Source organism: Eleginops maclovinus, chromosome 2 (genome assembly GCF_036324505.1).
Source record: "Eleginops maclovinus isolate JMC-PN-2008 ecotype Puerto Natales chromosome 2, JC_Emac_rtc_rv5, whole genome shotgun sequence".
In the NCBI taxonomy this organism is placed as follows: Eukaryota; Metazoa; Chordata; class Actinopteri; order Perciformes; family Eleginopidae; genus Eleginops; species Eleginops maclovinus.
Window position 1 is genome coordinate 17,488,787 of NC_086350.1, and position 18,979 is coordinate 17,507,765.

The 18,979-nt window shown below is 41.9% G+C and overlaps 2 protein-coding genes across 10 annotated transcripts in view; one reads left to right on the plus strand and one right to left on the minus strand.

Annotated features, from left to right (window-relative positions):
• The window catches only part of brsk2a (BR serine/threonine kinase 2a), a 150,836-nt gene extending 141,890 nt beyond the window's left edge, over positions 1 to 8,946 (plus strand). For 6 of the 9 annotated variants that reach the window (XM_063876375.1, XM_063876409.1, XM_063876355.1 and 3 more), the window contains 4 exons: positions 1,007 to 1,130; positions 2,230 to 2,410; positions 3,785 to 3,874; positions 7,660 to 8,946. In XM_063876375.1, coding sequence (XP_063732445.1) covers positions 1,007 to 1,130; positions 2,230 to 2,410; positions 3,785 to 3,874; positions 7,660 to 7,880 — 616 coding nt within the window. In that variant the 3' untranslated portion in view covers positions 7,881 to 8,946. The remainder of the gene's footprint in view (positions 1 to 1,006; positions 1,131 to 2,229; positions 2,411 to 3,784; positions 3,875 to 7,659) is intronic. The other 3 variants (XM_063876366.1, XM_063876401.1, XM_063876426.1) reach the window with 1 other exon arrangement.
• Positions 8,947 to 10,655: 1,709 nt separating this feature from the next.
• Positions 10,656 to 18,979, minus strand: part of abtb2b (ankyrin repeat and BTB (POZ) domain containing 2b) — a 40,509-nt gene continuing 32,185 nt past the window's right edge. The window contains exons 4-17 of the mRNA XM_063874291.1: positions 17,086 to 17,238; positions 16,445 to 16,610; positions 16,189 to 16,278; positions 15,989 to 16,090; positions 15,680 to 15,776; positions 14,689 to 14,824; positions 13,893 to 14,170; positions 13,631 to 13,809; positions 13,410 to 13,515; positions 13,066 to 13,168; positions 12,867 to 12,954; positions 12,642 to 12,710; positions 12,144 to 12,257; positions 10,656 to 11,890 (exon numbers count right to left, since the gene is read on the minus strand). Coding sequence (XP_063730361.1) covers positions 11,657 to 11,890; positions 12,144 to 12,257; positions 12,642 to 12,710; positions 12,867 to 12,954; positions 13,066 to 13,168; positions 13,410 to 13,515; positions 13,631 to 13,809; positions 13,893 to 14,170; positions 14,689 to 14,824; positions 15,680 to 15,776; positions 15,989 to 16,090; positions 16,189 to 16,278; positions 16,445 to 16,610; positions 17,086 to 17,238 — 1,915 coding nt within the window. The 3' untranslated portion in view covers positions 10,656 to 11,656. The remainder of the gene's footprint in view (positions 11,891 to 12,143; positions 12,258 to 12,641; positions 12,711 to 12,866; positions 12,955 to 13,065; positions 13,169 to 13,409; positions 13,516 to 13,630; positions 13,810 to 13,892; positions 14,171 to 14,688; positions 14,825 to 15,679; positions 15,777 to 15,988; positions 16,091 to 16,188; positions 16,279 to 16,444; positions 16,611 to 17,085; positions 17,239 to 18,979) is intronic.

Below are 18,979 nucleotides of genomic sequence, written 5' to 3' on the forward strand. Positions count from 1 at the left end.
AACCTGTCAACCCCTCAGTCATTGGCTCTTGATAGCTTGATGTTTTGGAGAGTAAAACATCCGTGAATGTTTGATTTGTGCCTGCTGAGTCCACAGTAATGACCTCAGGTGTGGTCTGGGTTGGAGAAGCAGCACCGTGGCAGGAGGTATTGGGGTGGTTATAGAAAGGGGGGGTAGCTGTGTGATGTTTCTGAGCTCCCAGGGGCCTGATAACTGAGGGTTGGCCTAGATATGCCTGTTTGGTTCGCTGGCTTGGCCATTTCCACCTGGCTGGGAAGAACATCCTGGCTGTAGGAGTTGGAGAGTTGGCTGTATAAGACGCTCCTTGGCTAGTTAAGGCTTGATCACATTAATACTGTCACACACCCTCTGTGCATATAGTGGAAAAACAATGTGCCCCTAATGTTGCTTATAACATTATGGAATTATGTATTATTCATTAGGGGTTTTGTCTTTACAATGTACAGTTTTATAAATCCATCATCATTTTCCCAAAACTCATGGGATGTTAATTTGCCTCAAAACAGGAGTCCATATGGCTTATCAGTGGGTGCATATACACCTGGGCTGAGGCCAGTGGTGAATTCATCTACCTCTACCCCTTCTGGACCTGCAGTTCTGTTCACATAGAAGCTCAATTATCCCCCCCCCCACACACACACACACACACACACACACACACACACACACACACACACACACACACACACACACACAAACACAAACATAGACCTACATGCATTTACACAAACACAGTTGCACAGAAGGGGAAATGTCAGAACACTTTTCTCCCATGCAGTTTTAGATCATTTCCCTCCAGGCATCCTCCTTTTGCTACTCTGCAGTTCCCCAGAGCTGCAGAGAGGGAACTTTTCACCTCCATTTTGCAGGATAGATAGGTGGGGGCTAGGTTTTAAAATGGAATTAAAAAGGTTTTAATGATGACAACCGCTCTATAACAGGAATATACTATCAAAGTGTTTGTTTTCTTGTCTTCCCTCCACAGACTTGCCAAAAAATCTTGGTTTGGTAACTTCATCAACCTTGAAAAAGAGGAGCAGATCTTCATCGTCATCAGAGACAAGCCTCTCAGCTCCATCAAGGCAGACATCGTTCAAGCCTTTCTCTCGGTACTTGCGTAATTCCTCACATATCCCCTGCTACCTTTACCCCACCTAAACCCTTCTCTATGTGATCCCTGCTCCCTGTGCTCTGAGGTTTCTCTGTAAATCTGAATATGCGGGCATGCAGCGGTATTACCTGCTGTCTGATGCAGGACGTTGCCTTTACCAACAGCAGCTGTGATTGGCTATGCTACGAGGCAGACTTCCTCTTTGTTTGCTAACATGCTTCTGATTTATGTTGCAATTCAGTAAACTGCCAGTGTTCAGTGCTTCTGTTTTCTCTCTGACAGAAGACTCACTTTAGGTCAATAGAAAATCAACAGAGAGCATTGATCATTAGCATATAGATGCTTTGCCCTTGATACTGTGTAGTGAGCATGTGTGTGTATATTTAGATGTGTAGTGGGAGAAATGGAGTAGATTATATCTGTGTATGCGTGGTGGGTTTATAATGTGGATGTACAAATACATGCAGGAATGTAGACAACATCAGGGTTTTTGTCAGGGAGCTCCGCAGGATCTGTATCAACAAAAGCTCAGCAGTGGTAGTTGATATTCAGTGTACATAATTGAACAAAAAACTATCCTCACCTCAGTTAAATGTATCAAAGTCTAAGTTAATCCAAACTATGCCAGTGCAGGTCAATGTCAAATGTGTTTCCCCTTCCCTGGAGCTATTTTCCTCTCTGGGTTATGCTAGATGGTGTTACAGACACAAGATTGGCACCTGAATCAGTGGAATTACACCTCTCAGCACACTCACATTAATGGAATGTCAAACCTTCTCCAGCACTATGGAGAAATGTGACTATTTCCGAGCTCATCTGTTCATTGGGCATACAAATTCATTTTAGGAGGGAGAGTGTAGAGTTGTTGGATGACTCAAGATTACATTAGCTTAAGTCTCACTGGCATGCATGGCTTCTCCCTGAGGCATTAATCTCAGTAGAGTATGTGGAGGGTATTTTAATGAGGGTTTACTCACCTTGTCACTTGGGTGCATGTGGTAAAAAATATAAAATTAATGCTCCTTGTTTATAATCCTATTAGTTTCTGCATTTCTTTTATTTATTCCTACCTCTGCCTATTTGTCCACTCCTCCCAGATCCCCAGCCTGAGCCACAGCGTCATCTCTCAGACAAGTTTCCGAGCAGAGTACAAATCCACAGCCGGCCCTACAGTCTTCCAGAAGCCAGTCAAATTCCAGGTGGATATCACCTACACAGAGAGCACAGCTGCCACTAAGGAGAACGGCATTTACTCTGTCACCTTCACCCTGCTCTCAGGTCAGAACACTGCCGGCACGACCCTAGTTCTTCACCTTCATTTTCTACACCCACTTATCCTGCATGCATTCAGTAAGAGGCAGCCGTATAGGTCACGAATCAAATGCCCATGCTCTTACCCTACAAATGAAGAGTATTTTCACTCAGAATTAGATATTAACACTTTGTTATGTATAAAGAAAAAAGAAAAAAGGTGCACCCTGTTTTGTTTTTATACTTCAGTAAAACAGTTTCGTTTAAATTTAGGAGGGAATCAGAATCAGAATTCCTTTGTTAGTCCCAGAGTGGGTAAATGTACATTGTTACAGCAAAATTCACATAGCAGATATAAGGCTAGCAGTAATAAAATAGTTAACGTGTTAAATATAGGGGAAGAGCACACAGTAGTTAAATAAAATAAAGAAAAACAGGTACTCATCCCTTGCTAAATAATGAGTAGCAGCATTTAAATAGCTAAGTAAACATATTAAGGTCATGGTTATGGTTATTCCACAGTAGAATAGCCCCCCAAAAAAAGGTATAGACTGCACATTACAGGTGTATTGCACAAGATCTCAACATTCTGTATTGATCTGACTCCGTCTAATTTGGGCAGTCCATACATAATGGTACAAGTTCACTGTCCTGATGCGAGTCAGTAGTTCACAGAGTTATATAAAGTATTATATAAGCCTTCCATCTTCTCACATTCACAGAGGTCTGGGGAAATTCAAGCTCACAATTCACTTTTGAAAAGTGCCGAAAAGCATCCCTCCCTTGCATGTTGAGTGGGATGCCATCACACTTGATTCAAATAAAATAAATCTATATCTACCTAGCCAACAAATACCACAAGTGCCGCTTCCATGTGTGTTCAAACTCTCTGCCAAATAGAATAGCTTCCTAAGGATTTTCAAAGTTCTAGCAATCTTGAATGCTTGATAAGATTTTCCCTCCCAAAACCTCCCTGAGCGTAACGAGATGAGGTCTGGCTATGCACGATTACATACTATGCAATCATGCAACCATGCTTAGCCTTGCAGAAACACATGCATTCCCTCAGTTCCTCTCTTCTGTCTCACACATATAACTACCCCCACACACCCAAAGAGGGGGCACATTTCAGATAAATAGAGTATAATATAGTGGCATTTTGCAGCCTGCTGTTCTTCCATGTCACTGAGTGTATACAACAGGAAGACAGCACGTGCTTACAGTAACACTCCTCTCTGCCCTCCATTAATTATTTTAGCCTTTTTCTTCACCTCGTTTTTCACACACCCTTATTTTTCCCCCTTTTAATTAATCGATCTACGTAGTTTTTACATGCCCTACTGTCTTCCTTTACACTGCTACCTTTGCAATAAATATTTGCTGTTGTTTGCCTGTATTTAGGTCCCAGCCGGCGCTTTAAGCGGGTAGTGGAGACGATTCAGAGCCAGTTGTTAAGCACACATGACCAGCCAGGGGTCCAACAGCTGTCTGGTGAGTAAGACCTTCTCTTTTCAAAAGAAACAATATTATCCAAATCCTCTCCACCCTTACCCCCACCGCCTCATCTGCCCATCCCACACCGAGATGAACCACTCTCACCGCTGAAGCTAAATCCTGCCCTCAGCTTCCCCTGTGCTTGAAATCCACTCCGAGCCGCACTCCGCTACTCGAAACAGCAGCTTCTTTTTTGCATGCCCGCGCCTCACCGCCATGAAAGGGTGGGAGTTGCTCTCAGGCACCGACTGCGGGTCAAGCTTCGTCTCGTTGCCCTGGCAGTGAAGATTAGAGTAGAAGGTAGGGGAAGATGATTTGCATTCTGTAACTCCTACTTCCAAGACTGATCATCGGAGCTTGTCACCATGGCAACACCGCTGCACCTCAACGCACTCCCATAATGCACTGCACCGCACAGTGACACCACACCTGACAAGCTCTCTGTATCTTTCCCTCCCTCCCTCTCTGGATGCCTATACAATAGGACCCCCTCCCCCTGTTTTCTCCGTCCACCGGGATCTTTTGGCCCTTTCAAAAGGCCCTGAGCAGATATAAAAACCTCTGACAGCCAACATCCCTACGTTCACCTGTGAACTTGGTGACATTATTAAAGCCTCCTCTCTTCTTTTAGCCTTAGGGTTGGTGCTGAGGCCGTGGACATGTATAAGCCAGTTCTTTTAGTGTGGTAGCTTCTTATTCGCTCGTCTGGATGTCAAAAAGACAAAGAAAAGACAAATAGGGATCCTACTCCTCCCCATCTGCTCTCGTCCTTCCTTGTGAATCACTTCTCAGTGTATGTGCATCTAACTCTCCATCATCTTGACAACGGCTCCACCTGCTGGTCATACAGGAAAACACCAGCAGCCTGTTTTTATACTGTCCGTGAACCATTTTCTCTGCATCTGAATGTTTGTGTCTTTAACCTAAACACATCTCCATCTCCATATTTTTAAACAGATTAACCTCCAAACTGCTCAATATTATATTTGGTTAAATCTGACTAGAAGTAACAAGTGCAAACTGAATATTTTTCCAGTGGCTTTTCTGCAATATTTCTCTCACTGGCACACAGAAATGAACAGCAGTCATCCCACCTGTTGTGATATTTAACAGTCTGCTATCATCGCTGTGCCTCAGTTAGTTTATCTTTTATTTCTTATGTATTGTAGAGCTAATTAACCAACAGAGGTTTGGGAAGGGTAGAGTTAGAGTAAATTACATGAGATTAGGTATAAACTACTGCTGTGGATCGTTTCAGCAGCAGAGGGGTACTATATAATATAATGATACTCATTTATCAATAAAGCATACCAAGGTTATTACAGAAACACATAAATAAATAAAGTATAGTATTCCTTTCCCTGCTGTCGGATGTGAGTTAAGTACCAAAAGTTATTGCCAGTTAAGGTCAATCTAAATGATTGTTATGCCTTTAGACTATCAGAGTATCTCTTAATATGCATCTTAAACAGGTCAATGTGTGCTTAGCAGTACTTGAAAGCATTGTTAAACTCACTGTTTCCTCCACGTCTCATTCCTTTGACCTCCTAACACATTTTGGCGCTACCTGACGACTGGACCTTTGAGAAAAAGCCAGTGGCTGTTATTAAGAATAGAAATAGCTTTGCATACCAATGTGTGTCAAACAAAAGGCTTCATCAAGTCTCGGTCATTATGTCCCTTTATCACCATTAACAGCAGCGTACCTGGGAGCCAAGCTTAGAAAGACAATGGGAGGGGCGGAACAATGAAAGGTGTGCGAAAAAACGCAGGGAGCATACTCGAGGACTACAGAGGAGACCCATTTGTAAAGTACACTATAAGAATATCATGGTAGATGCAATCAAAAATTGATATTGTAATTTTTGGATGAAATGCATTGAAAGATTTCATAGTAAAGTATTTTTAAATAAAAGTAATTGCATAGTATTTCAGAAAGACATTTGCAAAAAAAGTGATAGTATGCCACACAAAAAGTAATATTACAGTGAATCATTTTTAAGAAATCATAAAAAGTTAATAGTTTGATATGTTGTAAGAATCAGTAACAGTATTTCTTAGTATAATGGTAAATGGACTGTACTTTATATAGCACCCCTCAAAGCGCTTTCCATACTATGAGTCATTCACCCGTCACACCTCATTCATACAGAGCAGTACACCTTGCTCTAGGGAAGCTTACATTTAAAGTTACAATATAACTATGTTGTAAAAACTATCATTTAAAAGTGATTAATCAAATAAAAATACAAATATTATTCCTGAAAAAGTTATAAAATAAGTCATAGTATAATATGGCGTAAAATGATTAAATTGTACAATTTGCCTTCGAAATGTTATTTAAAAAAAGTCCTTAAATTGCAGAAAGTCCTGTTGAATAAGTCCTAGTATAGTATGTCATAAAAAAGTGTCTGATAATGCCATAACAATGTTTCAAAAAAGTAGTCGGCCATAAACTATGAAAGTTCAGCAAAAAAATCTGAAAAAGGAGGATAATGTCTTGGTTTTAACAAGCACTGTAAGACGAGTTTATTAAGATTCATGCGATTCGTGCCATTTCTGAAAGTGTGCAGATTTGGGTGGAGTGAGGTGACTGAGTGTGGAAATGTGTCACACATGAGAAAGGAAGAGGGAACGTTAGAGAAATGTTTTCCAGCAGGATAATGAAGCTGGCAATGTCAACTGTGGAACATTCAGGAATCCACACAAAAACACACAAACACAACAAAGCACATATACTTACTTGTGATCTGATGAAGTTCGCCTAGTCTCCAGACTACTGCAGGCAATCTCACACTGGCAATATGTATATTGTCAGGCAGAAAATGCAACAGTTACATTTAATTTAGTCTTGATTCACAGACACTTTTCAGTCCAGTGTGTGTTAGTCTTCTGTGCGGCACCCTCCCTTCTTTTCACTGATGCTGTCACTGTCCATTTGTCGGCCCACAGGACTCTTTTGTGCAAATGGATCTACTGCCAACTATTCAGAAACAGTTCTGTTTGTGGCTGATAGTTCTCAGAGTTGAGCTGTGCATGCACCATTAACAGAAAGAACATTGAGCCTTTATTTTCTCAATTTCTGATTTTCGGTGTCCTCACTTCTCCACCTGCCTGCAGTGGGACCATTAAAGCCCTGTGGAAATAGCGATTCTGTTTAACTCAAGATCATTTGCATGCAAGCTGTCGGACACGCACACAACACACACACACACATAGACTGTGAGATAAAGAAGTGAGCATGTAGTATTTAGAATAACCACCCATTTTTCCAACACAAACACTAAGTTAGGAATATTTGTGACTTAAATACAATTCATCACAATGTTATAGTGGTGTCAAAACTGACAAAGGACATTAAATGACCCTATAGGGATAGTATAGGGTCATTTAAATATCCCTCAAGGAAAAACTTTATCTTGAAGTTTTCTCCTCCATCATACGCCGGCTTCTGGCTGACCAGACAAATTTCATACAACGCTTTCAGCATCCCATGGTTCAAAGCAGCTTGTTATTATCTACCAGTCTACAGAAGCCTATATTGACTTCAGTCAGTCCCACTATTTGCCTGAACTTATAGCCTCAAATCGAATGTGTCCCTGTGTGTTTCCAATCGTTGTGCTGTTACATACGCATGGTTATCAGTCCTCGCCTCTGCTTGCTCTGTCTCTACCTGTAGCCTCGTCTCGGTCCTGTGAACCCCATTGTTCATTGGTGTGTTTGTTCTCTCTCTTCTCCCCCCTTTTTGTCCCCTCCCCCCCCCCCTCCGTCTGTGTACCTAGGCAGCCCCTTGAGTAACTTCTTTGACGTAATAAAACAACTTTTTTCAGACGAGAAGAACGGACAGGTGCCCTTCCCTTCTGGCACGCCCACCAAGCACTGTCCCTCGCCCATGCACGTCCGGAGGCACGAGCCAGAAAGTAATGAAACCAAAAGCCCCGCCGCGGGCCGAGACAGAGCCAAGTTGTCGGTGGCGTCTGTGGGGACACAGGAGGAGTCTTAGACCGAGCCTGTGTTAAAACACCCCTCCGATATCTGTACATAGCTAGATGTACATAATCATATATGTTTTTGTATAAAATGACTTTATATAGATAGAAATATATGAAGAGAATCAAATATTTTACAAACTGCACCTACATTACAAAAACACACTTCTCATCCCCCCCTCAGCGTGCACCATCATCATCCACCCCCTCCACCCCAGCCATCTTATCTCTGTTTTTTGCTGCTAACCTGTGTGATGACCTGACTTGTTTCTGATACCAGGAATTATCCAGAAAACCTATTAAGCCCTTCCTCCTGCTCCCCGCTCCGTTCGCCTCACCTCCACCAACCCCCCCACCCCCCACAGAGCGTGCGAAGAGAGACAGACAATTGTTGACGGAGGACTGCTTTTAGAGGTGCGCTGAAAAGATGGGGGGTGGTTACCATGGAAACAAACCCTTCATGCAGACTACTACCTTCATCTCCTTCTGCGCCCGCTTTCCACCTTTGGCAGCCATCAGTAGAAGTAGGAAAAATAAGTGTTCCCCCATTTTAGGAACACCCAAACACACACACACACACACACACACACACGTGCACAACTAATCCACACTAATCCCAATGAAAGAGTAGCGCACTCTCTCTGCAACGACCGCCCCCACTCTTTCCTCTCAAGGAGCATTCACCATTGGAATGACACTATACACACACACACACACACACACACACACACACACACACACACACACACACACACACACACACACACACACACACACACACACACAAACATGAACATGCATACATGCACAGTTCCAGTATGCACAGACTCAAACTCTGGGATGTTACTAACACGAACAAAAAGAATACTGACTCAGAGGAGGAGAGAAGGGGGAGGAGTTTTGTGGGACGCCCAAACAAGCCGACACGGATGCTTGCTGGATTGTATTTGTTTGCTTTTTAATGTACTTTCTTTGTGAAGAACTGGGTTTAAAATAACTTTATTCAACTTAATACCATTGCTGCAAATGGACTGGAATTGTGATTTCAGCGAGGAGTTGGGTGTGAGTAGAAAGGGGAAGAGGGGGATATATGATAGTATAGGGTAGGGGGGTGGGATGCGGGTGGGTATTTGGGTATTTAAAATGAATGATCTATTCTGTTGTACAGACTGATATCATTTCTTATGTATAAAAAATGAAATGTCTAGTTGTGACACTATGTTTAGATACCATAGGGTCGGGTTGGTAAACCTGCCCCTGCCACTTAATGTTCTTTTAAATTCTTCTGTGTGTTTTTGTTACATGATCCTTTATGTCTTTGTTCGATTGACCTAATAATGAACCAAACATTCCTGTTTGTGTTATCTGCAACACTCTGTCTTTGGTTTTCCATTCATACCTCTCTCTCAGTCTCACTTACCAGCAGTAGGAGTAGAGGAACAAAAAAAATGATGACGTGATAAATGCAATTGTGGATATTTTTGTATTTCTGTCCTTATTTATTCATGTTTGTTCATTCCACTGTTTGATTTCCTAATTTATTATAACTTGGCTATTTATATGAACAAAGCTGTTAGGTCAGTTGAATGTTATTTATTACCCTCTTGTGTGTTCGTAAATGGGGCAACATTTGAAGAAAAAAAAGAACTATTTTTCTTTTGTTTTGGTCATTATGTGAACATCGACAAGACACAAATTCTCTTTTCCGTGACCTCTCTGTAGAAGGAAAGAGAACTTGTGGGAACTCTTGAAAAAAATGATTTACCAGTAATTTAAGAATGTAGACTTAGCCTCTTTTTGGAGAGGGAATATGCTCTTCTATTGATATTTGTCAGTTTCATATTATTGTGCGTGTAGGCCAGGCCTGAGGAGAAGGGCGCCACAGATCTACTTCTTCTCTTTGTAAATATACAGACAAATCGTGGGGGTTGATTGTCTTCTCAACCATGCCGGGGATTCCTGCTCTATGCTTTTAGCTTGTATTGCTGTGTGCATGTCAAACATGAGCTTTTCTTTGCATGGCTTTAGTGTTCATGTTCCATGCCAAACTCACTCCTTCTCTCAGCCTTCATTGATTCTCTCGCCACAAAACTACCTTTTTAAATCCCCCTTCTGTCCCTTACTTATCACCCTCTCTGCTTTTTTTTGGCCTTTTTCCTTTTTTTGTTTTAATTCTTCCCTGGCTCCCGCTGATCTATCCCTTCCTCCTCCTCTAATCTTGTGCACAAAGTTTTTGAATGATGCTTCCTTTACTCTGTACTTCTCGCTGGAATGCCCGGAGGTCTGTTCTCTCTGTACCTTTTGGTAGCAGAGGCGCAGTGAGGGGATGTCAGTACACAAACACAAAGCAATACCCTATCCTTCACCCTCCTTTCTGTTTTCTACAATGGGAAGCTAGCAGCACCAAGGACATCTGATAATTCTGAGGCCCAGAGCGGGCTTTGGACAGAGCAGGAACAAAACTGACTGTAATCCCCATATAAAATAACTGTGAGCATCTTCAGTGCTGAAACAAATAAACTCATTAAGTTATGGTGTGTTTGTTTTCCTTTTTTGTGCCTGTTTATGTATGGTCAGTGTAGTGTTTTTCTCAAAAACTGAAACTATGCCAAGTTAAAATGAATGTAAAGTAAGCATTTTCTCCCTTTAAAATGTGTTTTACTTTACCATGCCAGTGTTTACTGTAAGTATATATTTTATTTGATGTATGTTATGACTTTCATGTTTTAAATGTGTCCAAGTATCAGATCCTGGATTTTAGGTAAGTCTACTCACAGACACTGACAAAGCTTGTTTACTAGGTTTATTACAATATTCAGCATTCAAACACATTTTGTATTCCAAATCCCACGTTGGATTCTGCTGCTGTACCTGTATAGAAGCATTAAACCTCAGCATACATAAGCTTAATAAACTGTTAAGAGTGTATCTGAAAAAACAGTTACACAAAATATTTGTTTTAATCTATAATATTAATAATTTGCTTGGATTAAAAAACAAAATAAAAAGGGAACACCCTGTTAAATACTCTCACATCTTTTTTTTCTCATTAAATAGAAAATGTCCATCCCACTCTTCATTAAGTGTTTTGTTTCTCCGGCAATACTTTTCAAAAATAAAAACAGTTACATAAAAAGTACATTTGTTAATCCAAAGTATACATCAATAGCGGAGGCGTCTACCTCTGTCATCCCACTCTGCATTATTAGTTTGAATGGGATAAAGCCAAAAGTCCAGCATGGCTGCCTCCCTGGATTCAATCTAATATACAGCTTCAGTCAGAACCAGGAGGGAAACTTGATCCCAATCCTCCAGGGCAATTTAATATTTTTGCCAGTTTTGTCCAGTAGAGGGCAGCAGTGTTTTATTATTCAGAGTTCCCACTTGTTTCATCCATCTGTTGCGTCTCCATTTAAGCTTCCCGAGCCTTGGAGAAAAAGCGTCACATAGTCCCATTTTTCTTCTTCATTACATGCTGTACTTTGTAAAACATGTCAAGATGGAGTGCTGGGTACAACATGTGAAAACGCTATATTGTCCACAGAGATCTGCATCCAAAAAAATCACTGATCTGTATCCCAAAGTCAAAGCAATGTAGAACCAGCTTGTTATCAGTTATGGGAACAGGCGTTACTAAAATAATATCTGTGATCGATTATTTAGACTGTCTTCAGATCGGATCCTGTATCATTGATCAAATGAAACCTCCGCTTTTGATGTCCTGTTGTCCTCAATTTCAATTTCCCTCGGGATAAATAAAGCTTTTTGAATCTTCTTGAATCTTGAATCCTCAGACTCGGGACGTGACGCACAGAGAGCGTAGTCGTTGAGCCAGGGTCGCCTCCAGCTCCTCCAGCGGCGACTCTCCCCGGCTGTGAAGCAGTGTGGAGGTGGAGTTGTTCCCCTGTCGGGCCGAATGTGGTCCCAACAGCAGGGTTCTGAAGCTCTCTCTCTCCAGTAGAGCAGGCATCTGCTGCAAGAAGTAACCTTCACAGAATGAGCTCAGCTCCACTGAACCATGGGCCTGGGGAAGAGAGGACAGTGATGTTTTTGCTTCATTTAAAAAGTGTCAAATCGAGGACATCTATTGTGTAACACAGTGTCTTTGTGCAGTCATTTGTATTATCTACTTGATGTGTGAATCGTTTTAAGAAGACAAAATCTTTCTTCCTTTTAACATTTTCTTTCTGGCTCATAAGCTTCCTATTGTTATATAGTTTACACGACAGCTACAGAACAATATGATCCAGGCTTCTTTCTCAGTGTGTGTTTGTTACCTTGGCTGTCTTGTAGATGCTGACTGCATTATCCAGCGTGATGAGCCGAGAGCAGAGGAGTTCACAGTGTCTTTGTAGCACGCCCAGCTGGAACAGACTAGCAGCTGACAGCAACTGCAGGAGAAATCACAAACAAATGTTGTATTCTCCATTCAGTAACACAGACTTCCAGCGTTTGGAAACAACATTCAAGAACAATCCTGTCATTCTGTACAATCTATGAGTCATTTGCTGACTACCTTATTTGTGGATACATAAAGAAACATTAACGCTGATTGACAAGTCTCCAGTATAGCTAAGAAATATTTGGAAATAAAATTGAAGTAGTATGATTTTCAAACAGTCGCTGCATTTTACTGCTTTCACTTGGGCCGTTTCACAATACAATCTCAGTTTAAAAAGTATTTAATTAAATGCTTTTATTTTACATTTAATATATATAATAATACAAGACACAAACCCAGAAGGATGGAGTGTATCTTTTTTATTGATTCTCACCTGCAGCAAGTCGGGCACATTTGTTTTCAACGACTCTGTTCCTCCACAGTACAGGTATGACATCATCATCTGCAGAGAGGTCAAAGGTCAGTACCGCAGTTTAACATATTGTATGCATTTTTTCATATGCAGTACATCTGTCTCCAGTTGATTCAATCCCTCTTGATACAATGCATAAAAAAAAAGATAAAGCAAAGTATTTAAAACTAAAAATATATTTGTTACCTGGAAGATGCTGTACTTGATATCACTGATCTCAATCTCCTTGTTGGCGCTTCCTTCTGCTCCGGAGCAGGCCAGCAGAGACTTGAATCTAAAAAACACCAAAGCAAATGTATTTGTCAAACAGAATTATATATTTTTTTAATGAGCGCTGCGGTCTGTATCTTTCTGTTCTGTTCAGTTTGAATCGTTGTGCACTCACCGGTCAGAAGCGGTGATCAGCAGGACTTTATGTCCGTAGAACGGTTTCCCTTCCACCACAAATGTCACATCAGACATCTCCCGGTTGTTCAGGAAATGAGGGTCTGTAAGAAAACACAACAGCACCTGCTTACAACTACATTCACAGGACAGCTTTTGAGTGATCCCATTATTTGTAAAACCGATTCATTATTTAAAGTTATTTAAAGCAGCATTGTTGTGGTTGGGAATTTCTTTAGCTATTTTACGATATTTTAAAAACCAAGAGATTGTTAGATTTGGTTACAGATTAATGAATAAGCAAAAATTAAGCTGTTTTTGATCTTTCTTATGATGTATCCTTACCCAACTGTGCGGAAAGAGTTGCCTTCATCCCAGGGATAGCTGGAAGTGGGGCAGGGCCAAAGCAGTGACTGAAAATAGTCCCAGACTGCTGTATAATGGCGTCATTCTGGAGTAAAAAGGAAACCGGGAGGGGGGCATTATATCTCACATCTAAACTATTATCCAGCACATAACAAAACGAGGAGATCTAGCAGACTCGGACGGTTTGGGTTTGATGATACCTTGGTGGTGCGTAAGATATGGAACATCAGGGGCAGGCCGAGGGTGACCAGCTCTGTGCAGTAGTCCTCCTCTCTGATGGTGGTGAACTCTCTGAGGAGGGACAGGGTGACCCCCGCCCTGGACTGCTGCTGGGCACAGCGCAGAGATTCCAGCCACACGTGCAGCTTCCATGGTACACCTAGATCAAAAGAAGGTTTTAGATTCAGGGTAAACCTCAATTAAAATCCCGAGCAAATCTTGTTTCTGACAATTGATAGGTACCCAGAGCTCGTAGCTCCATGGTGACGTCCAGGTAGCCGTGCTCCGCGCTATAGTAGCTGGCTTCCTGCAGAGCCTTCATCCTGGCCTTGCAGAGTTTCGCTATGCCTACTTCAGGCAGGGCCCCAGGGCCAGAGGAAGGGGTGGGGAGGGGGGAGAGAGGGAGGAAAGGGCAGATCCCGGCCTCCTCGCCCTCCACCCCCTCAGCTAAGATCTCCTCCAGAGACAGGACATCCTCTTTGACTTGCTGGGGCTGAGTCAGTAGCTTTCGCAGCACGTTCCTGACAAGATAAATGGGGAGGAAGGAGTGGGGGGAATAGAGAAGAAAGAAAGCGAGAAAACATTAATATCTGTCAGAACTGCGACACATACATCCATTTCTGTGACCCTGCACCCTCCTCTCTGATTACATAATCTGTCAGCCTCACTGTGGAATGTGAAGTGTTGAGTCTACACTGTGTTCACACACACACGCAGCGAACAGGTGGAGAGGTTTACGCTTCCAGTTGGTGTTTAGAGACAGATGGACTGAATAGAAGGAGGCACTGATTTGTCTTTATTTAAACTCCGATACTTTCAAGATCTTCCATTTCAGTGCGCAATAAAAGGGATGTATCTCTCCATGAAGCTTAAATGGAAACTCAGGGTCAAGTATGACAAGAGTGCTGACAGTTATTCTGATTTATATGTTACTTCTTCTCTGTGGTATAGAGGATGAGAGCTGGCGTTTTTTTTCAGAGACTTGCTGCAGCATCTGTTGACAACATGCTGTTTTCAGATCAGATTGAGAGACACATACCTGTGTCCGTGTGCAGCAGCATGACTGAAGCAGTTCATGTCTTCATAGAGCGACGACGTGAGAGCATTCCCATCATGGGTCTTTGATAAGGGATCTGCGCCTCGTGCCAGGAGCAAACTCACCATCTCGTAGTTTCCTGGAAAGCACATAAACAGACAATTACATACAGATAAAGATCTTAAGCACATCTAAATGGGATATTTTAGCAGTGCAAAGCCATGCTTTTATTCATCTATTCTGCTTGTTTTCTTTCCCACTAGTGCAATCTACATTTTTAAATAGTTAACCTATCACCCAATAACGGTAAACATATTTTATGCTTTCATTTTAAAAGTATGTTTATATTGCTTTATTTATAATTCAATAGAGCACCTACACTGAAGATGTATTCTTTGTGGCTTCATTGCATAATTAAATGTTACCGCAGGGATGAAAGAAGCTTTATCATAGCTTATTTAAGATTTTCAAACAAGCAAACACATTCATATTAGGCATTATTTACATACTGTCATTGCTGCTATGTAGAGCATGTGTTTCGTTTACTACAGCTATGTGTGGCTCCTCCATGATCCCACAGAGGAATGCTGCCCGAAGGCTTCTAAACAACCACAGGCAGAACTCGGCTACTCTCTCTGCCTTCAGTCACCCTCTCATTTCCTCGCTCCTTCAGCTCATTTGTCATTTATAACCGAGTCCTGTGCTACTCTTGGTGGTCTTTTGGGGAACTGGCACAGTATTGTTTTTGTGACTGGTCATGGTGAGAGTTATTATTAGATGATTTCAAGAAAGTTACAACGGCAGCTCCTTCATTCATGGCTTCGTGTCTCCCTCCTAGAAACGTTCTGCCTGTGTAATTTAGCAGTGAGTAGTAATTTAGGTACCATAAATCACATTGTAACACAGGCCTTCTGTAAGTGGGATTATACTTTAACCTCAGCTGCGCTTTGTGTTTTAATGTGTTTTTGTGTGTACACGTGTGTGTTTTGCCCACCTGCTGCTGAAGCCAGCTGCAACGGGGTGTCTGCTGTGCTCTCCTGTCCATTGCGGACTGGGGCCCCTTCCACGTTGGCCCCTGCATCCAACAGGAGCTGGAGATACACACAACATCTGTTATACGGTGCATTGTTTGACATCTTGTAACTCATTTATGGACTGACCTCTGGCCTCACATTTGTCACTCAACTTTAAAAAGTACAACATCACATCCAAAGTAACAGGACATTTCCCCTTGAGAAAAAGTACCCCATTCATGCAGCGTATTGAATAAAGGGTTGTAGTTCATTTTGTATGCGTTTCTAACCTGCACTACAGAGATGTGTCCATGCAGCACAGCGAAGGTGAGGGCTGCCCAGTGACGACTGTCAGGATGCACAGAGGGGTGCTTCGGGGAGCATGGTGGAACCTGGAAAGCACAGGACAGATGATCAAGATCATACTCGCAAATGTGGAATTTTATGGGAACATTTAAATAAATGTGTCCATATTTTCAAGTATATTTACCGCCACGTCAAGGTTTGCCCCGGCATCGATCAACATCTGGACTAAGGCCTCGTCTCCAGCTGCGCAGGCATACATCAGAGGGGTCATGCCCTGAGGGACGAACAGAAAGTGAGTGCAATGGACTCTTGAAAGAGGAGAAACAAGTGCAGCCTACAAATCAACTGTGAGTGCATATGGATAATGCTGCAGTATTTTGTGACAACCATTATACATTTAACACACATTTATTCCCCATATAAAAACAAAGAGCCAGTACCTGGTCGTCCATGCTGTTGACCCCATCTGGCCCAAGCAGATCGATAGCTTGGCCAATGAGATCTGTGCGTCCACAGTTGAGCATCCGAAAGCCCAGGTCCAGGTGGAACTTGTCCGTGGCGGCCTTGGAGTCGAGACGCTTGAAGGAGCTAAAGCAACACTCAGGCCTGATAAAGAGAGAGCAACAAGGATAGCGTAAGTATTATATTACATTTGGGAGAGGAAACTGAGTGAGTCTGAGAAGAGCCAACTCAGATAAAACACAAGCCGTTGAGAGCACACTGTACATCTGATAGTTCTCTTTAATTATACACTTCATGAAAAGGTTAATGAGCCACATTACAGTCAGCGCACAGCCATTAATCTACTGTATACTCCATGTAATTATTTGTTAGCGCTAAACTATTAAATTACAAGCCTACAGTGCAGTTGTTTTTTCATCTAATTACAATGATCTCATAAGACATGACACTCGACTAAAATTAAATATTGTCTAAATGTGTGGGAAAATAGAGTTAGTGCTTTTGATCGCAGGTGATTAGACATGGTGCTGCTGCTCATATTATGGGTGTGTCGTTTTAAGCAACCATGCAGTTCAACCCATGAGTGAGAATGTGTAAGTGTGTATGTGTTCATAATTACTTCAGCTGTCTTGGTTCACAGTCCAATCCTGGAAGGAGTAGCCTGGCGGTCTGTCTGACATCATCACTGTCCACCAATAGACTCTTGCGATGCTCAGCATGAACTATGGCGACTCTCATCCACTCCATCAGAGGAGGCAGCAGCAGGAATGGCCTGTTAAAGGACATAATACAATATTATAGGTCTAGCTATATGCTTGGCACAAAGAAATGTATTCAGGTATAACGTAAGAGTAGTTTACAGAACATCTGCATGGGAGATGTCCTCACTCGTGACTCAGTCCAGTTGAGAGGAATCTCATAAACTGTCATCAATCAGATGACTTATGTTTGTCTGGCAGTACTTCCCCTCATTCTGACCAGAGCTCAGTGACTCATATTAAACAGGCAGAGCACCTCACCTCTACTAATCACACACGTTTGACGACTTTTACACACTTTATACTAGTACAGCGTTATCCCCATCTTACGTGCAAGCAGACACTCAAATAACAGATGTGTGTATGTATGTATATATATGACTGATGAATGTTTATATGTTAGTTTCCCAGGTGGTGGATGTCAACATGAGCTTCCTCTGTCTGTGAGCTGTGATGGGCAAAGATTACAGAACAATGACTTCATCCGTTCTGTGGTTTGATAAACAGAAACTGCAGTGGCTTCTGAATATTCAGCCTATTTTTAAACCAGCTGTAGCAGAATGAACTACCGGTACCTCAGGGAGATGAATAAAAAGTGCGGCTTTGCCATAGATGTTTTCTAGGAAAGAAATAACCAAGTGAAACTAAAAATAGGAGGAAATGATTAAAAATAGAAATGATAGACAAGATTGACCTGAGCATGAGGGAACGAGAGAGAAAGACATTAATCAAGAATAAGCAGTCAACAACAGTAGAAGAGACATTATGTCTGGTGGTATTTGTGAACGTGAGTCTCATCTTGATTATTTGGTTGCCCTCTTTGTGTTTCTTTCTTTCTTCATTGTCCTCATCTTTCAACTATTCTTTTAAATCTCTTCAGAAACCACTGTTGATGTGGCTATCTGCAGCACCACATCCATCCTGTTATCTGGTATTAATCCCGACTTCTATGTGCCTTTCTCTCACCATATGTGCCCACGAACAATGACACGTTATTGTTGCTCTGCTTTAGATCCTATGGAGTCTCAACAATAGTATGTTAATCATTGTTTGAACACTGTCTCTGTGTGATCACGAGATACTAAGCAGCCTTTTGTCCTGCTGTAAAGTTATTCTTAGCGGCGTCTTCACCTTTGTTCTAAGGAGATACAAACACTCCAATGCATAATGAATACAGATGGAGATGGAGGCAGAAAAAAAAAGCATGAGCAGTATACAAGCATATAGGTCTGTCATGTGCATGCTATGGGGATTGTAGTTACTGTTAATGAGCACTGGGAGCCCTGCAGTGCCATTTATTCTCCTCACTGTGCTTACTTCCAGCTGCTACCTTCTGTTTTGTATAGAACAGCTCCTTTTGTACAACACCATTCTTTATCATTCATCAGTGCCTTGTTAATAATGTATAACATAAAGATCTGAGAGTGAATATCATATTTTTTAGAATTCAGCACATAACTTTAATTCTTATCTAAATCTCAGAGTTGTTCAGACATTTAAGAGCCTGCACACCCTGCTGTCCCCTGTTTCTGTCGATTTTATCTTCTAGCCATTCTGTCAGATTTCGCTTCAGTACTTTATCAGTGATCAGTCAGGAGGAGGGACACTGCTGTCACCCTGAAGTGACAGTTAACTAGCAGACAAGGACTGATGGGATGAAGGAGGAGGGGAAGGTTAAATGGGTCGGATAGGTGCATATAAGGAGGATTTGAGTGTTTGAGAAATGGCTGGGAGGCAGGTGGGGTGTGTCATAAT